Source organism: Chaetodon trifascialis, chromosome 8 (assembly GCF_039877785.1).
Source record: "Chaetodon trifascialis isolate fChaTrf1 chromosome 8, fChaTrf1.hap1, whole genome shotgun sequence".
NCBI lineage: Eukaryota > Metazoa > Chordata > Actinopteri > Chaetodontiformes > Chaetodontidae > Chaetodon > Chaetodon trifascialis.
The window spans coordinates 22,389,417-22,404,147 of NC_092063.1; the positions used below are offsets into that span (position 1 = coordinate 22,389,417).

General features: G+C 40.6%; 1 protein-coding gene across 1 annotated transcript in view; it reads left to right on the forward strand.

Moving 5' to 3' along the window:
• The window catches only part of LOC139334911 (vitamin D3 receptor A), an 81,537-nt gene extending 67,143 nt beyond the window's left edge, over positions 1-14,394 (forward strand). The window contains exons 6-10 of the mRNA XM_070968179.1: positions 3,638-3,737; positions 5,577-5,754; positions 8,519-8,670; positions 9,257-9,373; positions 10,732-14,394. Coding sequence (XP_070824280.1) covers positions 3,638-3,737; positions 5,577-5,754; positions 8,519-8,670; positions 9,257-9,373; positions 10,732-10,985 — 801 coding nt within the window. The 3' untranslated portion in view covers positions 10,986-14,394. The remainder of the gene's footprint in view (positions 1-3,637; positions 3,738-5,576; positions 5,755-8,518; positions 8,671-9,256; positions 9,374-10,731) is intronic.
• The last annotated feature ends 337 nt before the right edge of the window (positions 14,395-14,731 follow it).

The following is a 14,731-nucleotide window of genomic DNA, read 5'->3' on the forward strand; positions in this document are numbered from 1 at the left end:
TTTGAACTTTGAATTCCTGCCTTCTCTTTATTGGCTTTGTTTCCTGGTGTTGAACTTCCTTCTTCACTTACTCCATAAGCCTATGTAGCTCAGTTTATATAATTAGAATCAATGAATTGCACCAGATCTCCCTCAGTCATCTGCATTTAGGTCCTTCCTCTGTATTCCTGTTACTCTTCACATCAACCATGGCGATGACTGCAGCAGAACCACATCGCCAAAAAACACACTTTTCATCCCAACTTCTTGACATGCTGTCCATGAATTTCACAAACAGCCTCAGAAAAAAGGGGTAACCTTGGCAGAGTCCAAAGACAGTGACAGTGAGGCTTAGCTAAAGGTCTTGGAGGAGCGTTATTTGTGTGGGGCGCGCTAACTAACCTCAGGAAGAAACTTAAAGAACCTAAAGGAATGAGTGAAGTTAATAGCCTGAGTCTGAGGGACAGCTTGGTGAGGTCACAGGTAAGCATGATAGAGTGACACCCTGTCTACATAACGAGGCGTAGAGTGAACGGCATGTCAGCAGAATGCCAGCTTCAGTGCTCAGTGTGTTTACGCAGGATGCATTCAGTTCACAGTGTTGAGTATCGGGCACCCATGTTTTTGGCAGTGCTCAAAGCACCACACAGGCAGGCACTTCAGCTGCATGTATAAAATGGAAGCAAATAGACTTGAAGCATAAAAATACATTTTAGGTTGCACATTTTGCACAAGTAAATACATGTAGGCGTGACTGATATATGGCGTTCTGTAAACAAATGGAATTTGTATAAGCAGCATAATGTATGTAATACAATGAGGGGAAATAAGCATTCATTCAGTCAACATTTTTTTCATTAAACGTATTTCAAATGTAGCTGTTTACATAAAATGAGACTAAACATTGATATGAACTCAAAACTAAGCAGCAGGACTTAATCCTTGGTTTAAGCAGGATTCCTGGGAGTAGAGCCTTTCCTGTTGCACAAGAAATACTACTAACACAGGGAAAATGGGAAAAACATAATTGAAATATAGAAAATATGTAGGCCTACAGTCTACCTTCTTAACAACACACACACACACACACACACACACACACACACACACACACACACACACACACAGAGGGAGCATAGAAACAGTCTTAGCTCAGGAGAATGACTTTGAAAATACCAAATTACTTGCTTTAACAAGTTTGTTTATATTGAGAAGAAAAAAGTCAAATATCACTTTCGTGAGGCTGTTCTCAGCAGACCAATCACAGGCAATGAACTTGACATTTCAAAATACATACACTGCACAATACAACACACTAAAGTGGTTGGGAACCCAGAGGTGCATGCATGTTTCTCCTTGTTGCATTTGGTGTTTTGGCTGTAGCTGAAGTCATACCTGTCATAGTACGATAGTAGGGCTGGGCGATAAAAAGATAACGATATGTCTCGCGATAGACACGTAATCAAGATCAATAAAAATGCGTTCGATATAACATTCAATTTTTTTTTTTTTTTCTTCGTCGGAAGAAACAGTTACGAAGCAAGGTTGGTTGCATGAACAAAGGCACTCGCTCTCAGGTAACCGAGCAATGTAGGGAATAATCGCTGATCAGTAGGAGTGACACGCTAACACGCCAATCACGTAACAGTATCAAGTTTGGTTGCGCCATCTCGTTGTCTCGTGTTTGATTCTTTGTGAGGAGTGAGATGAGAAATAGAAAATGAGTCCTGTAGCAAGCGAAGAAATTGTCCATAAAACAGGGAAAGTCAGCTCGCCAGTATGGAGTTTTTTGGATTTTATGTCAGACCGTAGTCAGGCCAATGTGGTCTGTAACATATAACATAACTGTCGTCCCCACCAAGACCGGTAATACCACAAATTTGTCTTTAACCACCTGAGCCGCGCTCACTCTTTGGAGCGCAGCCATATTCGCCAACATCCAGCAACATCTGCAACCACAGCACCACCGCACAAGCAGCAGACCACCATGCAGAGGTGCACTGCTTCAGTGCCTGATGACAAATCATCTAAAAGGCACGAAGACATAACGGAGGCAGCAGCATATCTCTTACATGTGCTTAAATTTAAAAGTCAAATTTAAAATAAAAATGTTTAAATTGAATGTATTTTTCTCTTGGACCTTATTTTAAATAGGCAATACAAAATATCAATAATTATCGATATCGTCCGATATAAAACACTTATATCGTGAGACAGTTTTCAGCCATATCGCCCAGCCCTATATGATAGTGTGCTTCTGTTCCTAAGACTTTATTCCACATAGCTTTTTCTATTGAGTGGAATGTTGTGATTTCCTTATCTGTAATTTCTAATTTATTTTTTCAATTAATACTGATGTCGGGTCTCAGTTTCATGGGAATAGCTGCATTGGAAATGTGTTTTACATGCGTTGAATACTTATTCCCTCACTATACATTCTTACGTAATGTAACTGCTGCAGAATGGTGCACTCACACCTACATTCTGGTTTCTTTGGTCAAAACCATTGTATGAAATTAATTTCTGTTGTGTTTTTGCGTGCTCGGCTTTGGTCTTTGGTCTGATTTATCTCCTCCTGTCATCAGTTAAAGTCACATGAGTCACATACACATGAAAGGTGGTAGAGACAGCCAGATTTATTAGAGTGGTGTATCAGCATATGTGTAGTGCATATGTGTCAAATGGGACTGGATGATGGGTAATGGGATTCAGCACCGCTCCTGTGATCTTAAGATAGTTGTAAAAAGTGTCTGTAACCACAGTCATATTTACTGCAGACCAACAAGTCAGCTACTGTCGCCGGTCTGTTTTCAATTTGCTTGACACCCCTAACACCAGTCACAAGAAATGTCTATCCACCCAACAGTGTCATCGTATTTTCTTCCTCCATGTCATGAACTTGATACTTGTAGGCGGTATTCTCTGTGTGGAACACAACAATTGAGTCGTCCAGAGTAAATGAAATTGAGGACACAGATTGGATGGAACATCTGAGACATCTGTGTCTGTAATTTAGCACACACTGTGTAGGCAGCCATAACCACACTCCTGTTGCATAGTAGTTACGCAATAACTTAGGTTTCCAGATATTGAGCTGTGGGTGTCATTTTGAACTGAGGGTGAACCTTGCAAGCTGAAGTAATCCTATAAATAAAACCAACAAAATCTTCATCTCCAACCAGTCAAAACAAGACTAGATTAAAACCTATTGGTGATGGACCGTGTATTGTCCATTTGAGAATAAATGTGGCCAATCTGTTACAGGGATAGTGAGTGGTACTATGTATGTACATTTTACATGTACATTATTCCTTCTGTTAACCTCTCGCCGCCACCACCACCACCACCACTGCTCTTTGATTTGTTTTTATGGCCAGATGTCTCTCGTTTTTCTGAGAGTCACTCTGTATTGAGTGTTTTTGTTATTTGGGTTGCTTCAACTGTGTGTGCCTTGTGCCTCTCTGCACATTGAGAGCCGTTTTCTCTCCTAGTCCACCATATGCTGGACTCTTACAGTGTGCGACCAGACGTTTAATTTGAAAGATAACCTTGGAAATAACAGCCAGTACTAGGAAGTGATAGAGTTGATTGATTATTCAGTATAGTATAATATTACAGTGAGGATATTAATATTTGTGTTTTCTCTGTGTCTTCTCAGCCTCCAGTGCGTGAAGGCCCAGTAACACGCAGTGCCAGCAGAGCCGCCTCCCTTCACTCTCTGTCTGATGCCTCCTCTGACTCATTCAACCACTCACCTGGTGAGATGCACGTGGAGTCCTTCTGTCCCTCTTGGCTTTCATGCTTTAGCGTTAGCTTTTAAATCAGTTGATTTAAAAGCACAAACATAAGCAGTAACTCTATGACCACTGTGTGCCAAAGCTTTCACACTATATTTTAGTGTGCCTCTGCCAGCCTGTCCAACATCTACTCTTATACTCAGCAAGGCTTCTCACGCCTCAATAAGCACTCATGCATACATACACATACCTGTTCAACTAGTGGCATTAAATTCGTTGTGTAGAGACGACACAAATATACAACTTTTCAGAATAGGAAATGTTTTTGTTCTCATTTCATGTTGTTTAATGTGGCGCTTTCATAGTATATTCATCGGTCTTAAGTCCGAAAAGGTCTCCAGTTGTCAAAAACAAAGGCTTTTTAATTAGCTTTCATACAAAAATCGTCATTTTCCACCAGGTTAGTTTGTGTTAATGTAGATGTATTTCCCATTTTTCTAACATTGCTAATTTTAGCTTCAAAACTACAGCTTCATTATCAGTGTTGGGTGTAACAACAAAGTATACAAGTTACAAAGTAACGCGTTACTGTAATAACATTACTTTTTTCAGTTACTAGTAGTGTAAGGCATTACTCATCTGAAAATGGTAATATTATTACAGTTTTCCCGAGCTAGTTACTTGCGTTACATTTGCCAGTAGCACCTTCATCACACACAATGCACACAACACAGAGAACAGAAGGGAATGGAAGGGGGGCGTGAATGGAACAGTGATTGGTCTGGGTTTGGCACGAGGTATCATTTACCATCACCGATTGGTCGACAGCCGGCAGCAGAGTGGCACCCGCAAAGACAGATTGGAAAAAATGTAAGCGTCAATGACGGCAAGCTCCTTTTTAGAGTAAGGTTCCCAGCAGCAGAAAGCTGGTTTCGACGGTTGGAGATTCAGTCACTATTTTGAATATGTTCAATGGAAGGAAAATAACTTGATGGTGAAGTGCACACTCTGCCCGGGTTACCACCCACCGCTTGTAACTCTACCTCCAACTTGAAGAAGCACCTGGAGCGACAGCACAGACACATCAAGCTCGTTGCGAAGCGGTGGAGTGACATGAACGAGCAGCCTGGCAAGCAGCAAAAACGTTCATTTGAACATTAAGTACTACCAACATCAAAATCGAGATAAATAAGCTTGCTGCCTCGTACGTAGTAGAAGAAATGTTACCTCTTTCTACCGAGGAATCGCTGTCTTTTCAAAAGATAATCGGCAAAATACTGATAGCAGGGGGAGATTATTATTATTATTATTATTATTATTATTAATAATTATAAAGTAATTAAGAAAAAAAATGTAACTAGTAATATAACTAGTTACTTTCTCCAGGGAGTAATAAAGTAAAGTAAGGCATTACTATTTTTGAGAGTAATATGTAATGTATTACTTTTTTGAGTAACTAGCCCCAACACTGTTCATTATAAAAAAGTCACCATGGTCGAAGCTACTGGGAGTGCTAAAAAAGAAATAAACTAGTTATGTTGAGTTCTAAAGAGGGAAAAGAGATTTAAAGAGATTTTTTTATTTGTCTGCTTGTTGTTCTTAATGTCTAATGAAGTAGAATCAAAACATTCTTAATCTGCAGTCTGTCTTCATGACTCATGGCTGTGGTTTCCCCTCTGATGTTTTTATGTCCATTGTGAACCCACATGCTGTTTTACCTTGTTTAACCTTTTACTGGCTCTTAGCTTTTTCTGTATATTCAAAATGCCTCACTTTAATGACTTCCTGACCCTGCACCTCCCCTCTCTTTGCTTTCCTCCCCTGCACACGCCTCGTCTTGTCTCTTAATCCCTTCCTCAGAGTCGGTGGACACCAAGATGAACTTCAGCAGCCTGTTGATGATGTACCAGGATGGCGCGAGCAGTCCAGACTCTAGTGAGGAGGAGACAAAGCTGTCCATGCTGCCCCACCTGGCTGACCTGGTCTCCTACAGCATCCAGAAGGTCATAGGCTTTGCCAAGATGATCCCCGGCTTCAGGTACAAACTACATGAGCTTGAGTTTAGATTTTCAGGTATCAGGACAGTGTAGCAGTATGCATTGCTGTCTGGCATGATGTCTTTGTTTATCCTTGGAATCAACAAGGTCAGAACTTAATATGTCACAGTGGAAACTCATGCTGGTCTCTTAAAACGACTATTGGTGGATATCGATTCAGAAAACCTATTTGACAGCAGCAATAAATCACTTGCCACACTATGTATAGTCAGTTTTTTTGGAGTTTGCATGGCTCTTAATGCATCTAAAATGAAAGATCTGATCTGATTTAAAGGTGCTGAAGATGACCCTGTACCTGCAGGTCAACAGGAACACCTTGATTGGCATTAGAATCCTCTTGTGCAATCAATCATATTCTCCCCATGTTGAAAAGGAAACTTCATTATCTTTGCAGATATCTGCTGTTTGACTAAGTTGTGGTAATGATTTGTTGACTGGTAAAATTCTGCTGCAACCAGCCAGCAGCACGTACAGGCACAAAGGCTAGCAGCCTGAACAAGCTCCCCACCCACATGCAGAGCACAATGATATGCTGCCTACATGTATGAGGGACATTACTGGGTAGGGTGAGATGCTATTATCACTCCCAAACAAACAAGCTCTTCCAAGAATCTGCTGGAACAGGCTGTAGCTTTATAAATACATGCTGAGCTAAGAGATACTCTAAGTTTATAAATGTATGCACATACAGAGACTACATAATAAAAGAATAGCAAGGACATATCTGCAGTGGATATACATAATGCATATGTGTGTGTGTGTTTGCATGTTGGGAAAGAGAAGCGAGATGTTGATGTGCTTAATATTTAAATACATGTGTTCCTACCGTTGACCTTGTTGCAGTGCGTCATCGATATGTTATTCAAATGTGAGTCTCAGCTGGATGTTGGGGGGATTTTTTTCGGGAATATAAAAGAAATGGAGAGTTCTTGTTTATCTAGAAAAAAAATATGATCACATGCAGCTCAATGCATTGAGGTTAGAGATTAGAGATTGAGATTAGAGGTGTTCAAATATTTTCCTATTCTGGATCTCCAGATTAGCTGTAATGAGACATATGACCCTCAGGGTATCCTTTGGGCCCTATTTTAAGATGCTCTTTGTGTTCAGCTGAATGTGTGTTCCACTTTCCTTTCACAGTTTATAAATCTAAGGGTATTTTGTCATTCAACAGCGTTGAATTGAGTTGGAAATTCAGATCTTAATACCAGCAGGTTTTCCTCTGAGAAACTGTAAAAAATGTCCCAATCTGTTTTTGAAGTCAGTTCTTAGCATTTGATAAACTCAGATTTAGGAGTTTCAAATTGATTTTGCTAGTTTCGCTCTGATTCATATACAGTGACAGTGCAGTGATTCAAACTATATTCAGTTTGCCAGGGGCTAGGCACCTTGTTACTACAGTAACCATGTCATACATTCATTGTGTATGCTGAGCTTTTCAGTCACACACACATATACGTGCACTTCTATCCTTGCGGTGACACTTGCTGATAATTACTGATAATAACTAAATACTGAACCTAATCCTTAAAACTAAGTCTTAGCCTTGAAACAGTTGTAAGGACCATCCAAAACGTCCTCACTTTCCAAGTAAAAGTAAGTATTCATTTTCATTCCACTTCATTTGTACCGCTTTAACTATGGAGTGTTGTGGAGTGTTTTGCAGTCCATGTGAGCCACAGAGTCCACGTGTGTCATAGCTTAGACTGATTTCAAAACTTACCAGAAACCACAGTTGTTTCTGGCATTTATCTTTCTTTCTGTCCTCCTTGCTCTCTGCTCTGTACAGTCAGTACAGTAAGTCGGGCTCAGGGTGGAAATGTTTTGAGTGAAAAATGGATGTTACAGAGGTTTTAGATGTATCAGCTTCATGGTGAAGCTGATACATCTAAAAGCTGAATGCAACTGGAGGTTTTCCGCCACAGCTTCCTGTATTGAGCCAGGTTTTCATGGTCTGAGCACTTTTCACTGTACACTTTTCGTAAAATGTGCTGACACTTCGACACAGAAAATAGTCACCAGAAGTGTCATTCTCAAGCAGTTTAATTGTCATGAAGCTTACAGACCTGATCACCTTTTTTTCCTTTTGTATTTAGAAAGTATTTTTCTTTTGTCATCTACTTTTATAGATTGTCCAGGTTGCTTGTTGCTAATTTGCTATAGTTAGACCAATAATCTCATTGGCTGATAATGGTATAGATATTTGCAGAGTGGAAACAATCTGTTAACAACATATCAACCAATAGTCACGTTTTAACATAAACATGACATGAACAAATGTTTTTGATAAGGATCCCTTCAATTATTATTATTATTATTATTATTGTATGTTTTTTAAGATGACCAAGATATGTATGGAGTGAAACATGTAAGTGTCAGTACTCACTGGTGGAGACACAGTGTAATGGTTACACTGCTGCAAAAATACCTCATATATATCTTTGCCATTTCTGTACTTCAGTGTCTTTCAGTGTCTGTTATTGTAAGCTTATATAGAGGGATTTATTGGTCTGGCTAGAAAATGTGCCTTGACTTTGCAATGAAAACAAAATGAATATTTCTTTCTTTTTGAGATGATGGGATACAAAGAAGGTGAAGCTTAAGTAAAGCCACCTTCCATGGCTCTGTCCCAGCAGGGTAAATCCTATCTGTGAACATGCTGTAATTTAACACACGGTGTGTCTGACTGGAAACATTAATACAGTATGTTACTGTATTGTAAGTGCATCTGGCTGTGTGTTCCAGAGAGCTGACAGCAGAAGACCAGATTGCTCTGTTGAAGTCGAGTGCCATTGAGATCATCATGTTGCGTTCAAACCAGTCCTTCAGTCTGGAGGACATGTCCTGGAGCTGCGGAGGACCCGACTTCAAATACTGCATCAATGATGTCACAAAGGGTTGGTCGCGTCTCATCTGTCATAGTATCACCGTGAAATGAATGAACTGCAGAATCATAACATGAGGGCAAAAGCAGCTTGTTTGGACTCTGATACACGATTGCATCCTCTTCGATACACACACACTCATTTCTTCCTCGTGTACTCAATGGTCTGGAAGTTTGCACGAAGGCCAAAACATTGATGAAATACGTGCGTACTCTCAAGGAGAGTGAGGTCTTCAGAGTTGGAGCAGATGACACAGCTGTGACCCCCACCACCACCTTATATAACGGAGTCTTACAAGGATCACCCACATGCTGCTTTTCTACGCACACTTGCACATAACTATGAGGTTTTGACTTCAGGTATTTTCATGGATGCAATAAAGGGGCCACAAACACACACCCAGTTTATTCAGCCACAAACGCAGTGCACGAAGCAATACTTTCTGTCAGCAATGTCCACACATGGAGAGTAAGGATTCTTGTTTGAAGCCCACTGCTGCATAAAGTGTTTGCATTCATAAGTCAATACAAAAGCAAGATGTGTGCAAGAAGATTTCACCGACTCTGCAGCACTGATATGCTTGTGCTGTTCTCCACAGCGGGTCACACTCTTGAGCTGCTGGAGCCGCTGGTGAAGTTCCAGGTTGGCCTAAAGAAACTAAACCTGCACGAGGAGGAACATGTGCTGCTCATGGCCATCTGCCTGCTCTCCCCAGGTACTGCCTGTGTTTGTGTGTTCGTGGTGTAGGTATATTTCCTGCTGAGCCATTTTTTTAAAGAACGAGATTGTTAGCAGATTGACTCACAACACCATGTCAGGAAAGTAGAAACGGTTCAGCACAGGATTTGGGTTGCTCACTGACCGCAGTTCACCCATGCAGTAGTGTGCTTTGGTTGCTGCCAGTAACACATGAAAAAAAAAAAAAAAAAAGCTTTTCCTGGAAAACAACACGTTCTGTTCAACAGATTAAAGTATAAACTCAAAACACATCATCAGCTTTCAGTGACAAGTTGAAAACAGAGAATGAACGTAATAACTGAACAAGGTCATCGAGCAGCAAGGCGACTTGAGTAGGTGATGCAGACTCATTCAATATTGCAAACATTCTGAAGGTTGTTTGTTTACCACTGTAACACTGTTGTGAGTCAGTGAGACAAATGTGACATTCAAATTTTAGTTTGTAGCCTTCTACTTCAAGCCTAATGAAGGTTATTTCACTGCTGTTTGAGTATCAAACCGTTTAAAAAAAAAAAAATGAAATGAAGCCAGACTCTTTGGAAAAACACTGCCTTTAACCCTTTGAACCAACGTCTTACAGTCTCTGTCTTCCTGAAGCTCCCTATAACTGGCTACCACGATCACGTTGAGACAAATCCTTCAGTATAGAATATAATGAATTGATTGTTCTCCGTGCATCCATAGTTTCAGTGTTGACTGGAACTGGAAGAAGCCAGTGTAGCGTGACAGTCCATGTTGCAGATTTGCTTTCTACGTGTGTATAAAAGCCCACAGTGGCAGGAAAACTTTGTCCCTTTGAGTCAAAAAGGATGACCAAATTATCATATTCTGTTTTACTTATGTTTTATACAGCTTCTAAAATTAGTCGAAATCCACTTAGTAATCTCTGAGTAGTCTAACCTGTAGCATATTGCATCTGTGTCTGTTATGGCAGTGATGGAATGACAATAAAAAGGGAGTAACCAAGCAGAACATATAGGTTCAGAAGGTTAAGGCAGGGTAAAACACCTAAAATCAGGAACATGTTGTGAGCATGATAACAACCAACTAACAAAGTCGAAAGTAGTAGCGCTGGAAATGTAGAAGTTAAAATACTGTTAACTGTAGCCATTCCATATGATACAAACACACATGCTGTGTGATCAGTAAACTGTGAAATTAGGTAAGTTTATCTTTTTTTAGACTGATGGTCTCTCTCTCTCTTTCCATTCAACCACCTCCCCACCTGCTTCCTCCCTGTGCCCCTCCCTGACTCATGCTTCTCCACCTCCTTTTCTCTGTGACCTCCTTCCTGATGTGCACACACACGCTCCCTGCACTGCACCCTGATGGCAGATCGCCCCGGTGTCCAAGACCACAGCCGGATCGAGCAGCTCCAGGACCATCTTTCAGAGACACTGCAGGCCTACATCCGGGTCAACCACCCAGGTGGACGCCTCCTCTATGCCAAGATGATCCAGAAGCTAGCTGACCTGCGCAGCCTGAACGAGGAGCACTCCAAGCAGTACCGCTCGCTCTCTTTCCAGCCTGAGCACAGCATGCAACTCACCCCGCTGGTGCTGGAGGTGTTTGGCAGTGAGGTGTCATAGCAGTGAGAGGACACGCTCGCACACCCATGCATACTCATCACACATAGGATGATTAACCAATCCTTACCACCTTTTCCCCAAGAAAACCCCAGCCCTGACATACCTGGACACGTGGGAGAAAGATGGATAATCACATAGGTAGATGGCAACCTTCACCTCTTCATCATCTGCCCATCCTCCTACTCCTCCTTCTCCTCCAAACCTCAATCAGCAAGACTCAGATGCCTGGACCTCTGGATTTATGGATTTAAGAGACCTGAATATGCTGTGGTTTTCTGCAGCACTCAGAAATTCAGAGTACATTATGACCTCTGGATTCTCAAACATAGTACCGCATTAAATGTCGTCATAGACATCTGGAACATCCTTGATCCAAAAATCGCCTTTTCTCTTCACCACCTTTCCCCCGGACATCACTGCTAGATGCCTGCCATTTTTTTTTATGATGGAGACAGCTTAATGGATGTGACACTCACATCCCTTTTTACCATCATCATCATAACATTGTCCATGTACACGTCATCGCGAGGACAGACAGGAATAGATGCACAGGTTTACGTTTTATTAACCATGCTGGCACTTGTGAGGTACAGATAAATTACTAGCAATGTAACTACACTAGTGTTAGATAGCTATAAACTATTGGTGATTTACAATTCATTGACAGCAAAGATATCTAAATATGTTAAACATGCCATGGGCAAGCTTAATATAATGTGATGGAAATACTTAGTTTACTAGTTGAGAAATACTTGGTTAGATGGAGTCTAGCAGGTGCGTTTTTCCTGCTAAGCCCAGTGTATCTGTGTATTTGCAAACAGAGGTGGGCAGATGGTCAGCTGAAGTGAAGAGAGGAAGTTAAAGGAGGAATGTTTCAGTGTGGGAATGGTGGGAAGAAAGGGGTGATTTAGGGAAATGAGTAAAGGAGGTTGGATAAATGGAGGGAGATGCTACAGTTGGAATTCCCTGTTCACAAGACAAAAGGGAATTTCACAAAACAAGAATGTATGTATAATGATATATGAATATAAATATAAATGATACATATAAGCTGATATATGTATATATATGTATATGTATATATGCATATACATATATATACACTTAAGAGAGTGAAACATGGTTGCTTCCATGGAAGCAAATAGTTCTGAGTGTTGTATAATGTAGAGGATTTGAAGGCCCCTCCTCAGTTGTGTGTGTATATGTGTCATCTTTCAAAAGACAAATGTACACACATAAGAAATCACTGAGACGTGTGTGGGGACTATTTTTGTGATGTGTGTACAGAATATGAGAATATTGATGGACCACAAGGGGGTGTGTGTACAGGCTCTGACGTGGGGGTTTAGTGCAGGGAAGCGCTTCTCTGTTGGATTTTGTCGTTTTTGGACCTGTGAAGTTTGTAGACTGACATACGCAAACACAATGACATGTTTCGTGGATAGTGATTATCCAAAAATATTTGTTCGGCTGGTTAGATTGCTGCTAAGACAGTTAGAGCTAGATAGTTGGATAGAAACCAACTGCTGGCTGTTGCCTCAGGGAAAAGTTTGTCTGATATTATGTACTCGGTGTTTATGGTGTGTGTGGCGTAAGCTTACAATCATAAGACAGAGATTGTTTTGAAGCTCTAGGCATCACTGTGATTTCTAATCGTACTAAATAACAGTATAAGTAAGCTAAAAGTGAAACTTTTTCAAATACTACAAGATTTTCATTCCTAAGCTTATTTGTTTAATCCAAACTCCTCTTTTGAAATGGTTTGCATGATTGTACAATTTATTAGAGATCATTGCTAAAGTTGACATACCCATTAAATGGCTACAGTATGTTTTAAAATACAGAGCCATCTGTGTTCAAACATTGAGTGTTTAATATCAGCCTTAAGTTTAGTTTGGTTTGTTTTTTTTTCAGGGCAAAGTGAATATTCTACAGATGGTGGCAATGTACAGTAGTTAAACACTATATAGCCTACAGTGTTTTTGGAATGAAATCATTCAGATGCTCTTCAAAGCAGGGCAGACTTAGGAAACATGAGAAATAACTTTTTTATATTACATATAAAATCAAGCCTCATACCTTTTTGTCACATTTATATCATTTCAACACCAGCCACATAAGCGAGGTTTAGGATGTTACTTTTCAACATCACTACATATCATGTCACCTTTCTGTCGACACAGTGCATGCTCACCCCTCATGCAGGCCTGGATCACCCCCTTGTGGACAAACTTTGTAAATACCACTTGCTAAGTCTGTACATAGTTAAGACATTAATGTAGGCAAAATACTAAGAGAATTCAGTTGTTGATGGCAAGATGCTCTGGAGATACAGCACTATATGCAATTAGGAGATGGACTCTTACGTTGTATTCAACTAGAATGGACAGAGGTGGCACTCCTGGTCAAGTTACCGAGTTGTTTCAGGTTGCACTGTCGGATCTGGGTTGGACCAATGTGGCTCTTTTGAAAGCTGGTATGTTTGATAGCATATTTTGGCAGCCAATATACAGTACATTTAAATATTTTTTTACAAACAAAATACTGATTTTAGGTGTGTCACTGAGAAACATACCTGACAGAATATCAGGAAACCAATTACATTGCCGGTGAAGTCTCTATTAAAGGGTCAGCCTTGGTCCAACCCTGTTTTGGATGATGCTCTTACATAATGATGAGACTCGCAGATTTGATGTGTTATAATTGCAAAGGCTTCATGTGACTGAACATTCCCAGGGGTGCTTCTGTTGAGTATGCACCATCTATAAACGTCAGTGTGAGCATCCGTAAATCTCCGCCAGCCCCTTAAAGGCACCCAATTACTCAGTATCACCAGGAAGTGTCCTCTCTGACCATTCCAAGCTTATGGATGTACATCTTTTCTCTTTTTCTCTCCTAAAGTCTATCGATAAGCTTTTGACAATTATATAGTATATCCATAATATTTTCATTTTGATGAAAATCTTTTTTTTTTTTTTTTCTTTTGTTCTTTTCAAGATTGTCAGTTTTAATGCGTGTCAGAGTTTGCTATCTAGCTAGCGCTTGGCTTGCTGCGCTGGAACGTCATTTTAATGAAGCAGAGATGAGCGTGGTGGACTCCTGGAGCCTTTTCCAAGTGCAAATGAACAAACCCCAGTTCTCTTGTTGCTATTCTATATTCACTCACCTGATTTTAAGTGAGTGAATACAGACTAGCCCTTTTTAACCAATGATGTGGCTTCACTGTCTTGTGTGGACAGTGGAAAGGACGCTGGCACTCATTCTCCTTCCTATTTATACAAATAGGAATAAATAAAAAAAAAGACTCCAGTGCAGCCTTGTCACACCTGGGGCTGTAACCTGAGGGGAGGGAACATAATGGAGCGAAATCCTTTCATTGTCAATGGAAAGGCAGTCCCCAGCTCTATTTAAGAAAAAAAAAAGAAAGAAAGAAAGAAAAAAGAAGAAGAAGCTACATGTGCTTTTCCAGAAGCACGATGTCAAATACAATCAAGTGATCATGAACTAACACTGCCTCAACTGACTGACACAGGATTTAGCCAATGGCCAACAGTCACAGCATCAGCATGGGTGTGCCTCTTCATTCATCACCCAACCATCTAACCACCTCTTCTTCTGCAATAGCCAATTACAGCATAGCTTTAACTCAGCAGCCAGTCAGGCTCTGCTTTCGGACAACTGTGGTGCACCAAGGGCTGATGGGAATCACAGATTTAGTGGAACGGCTGCTGTGGAATTGGACGTGT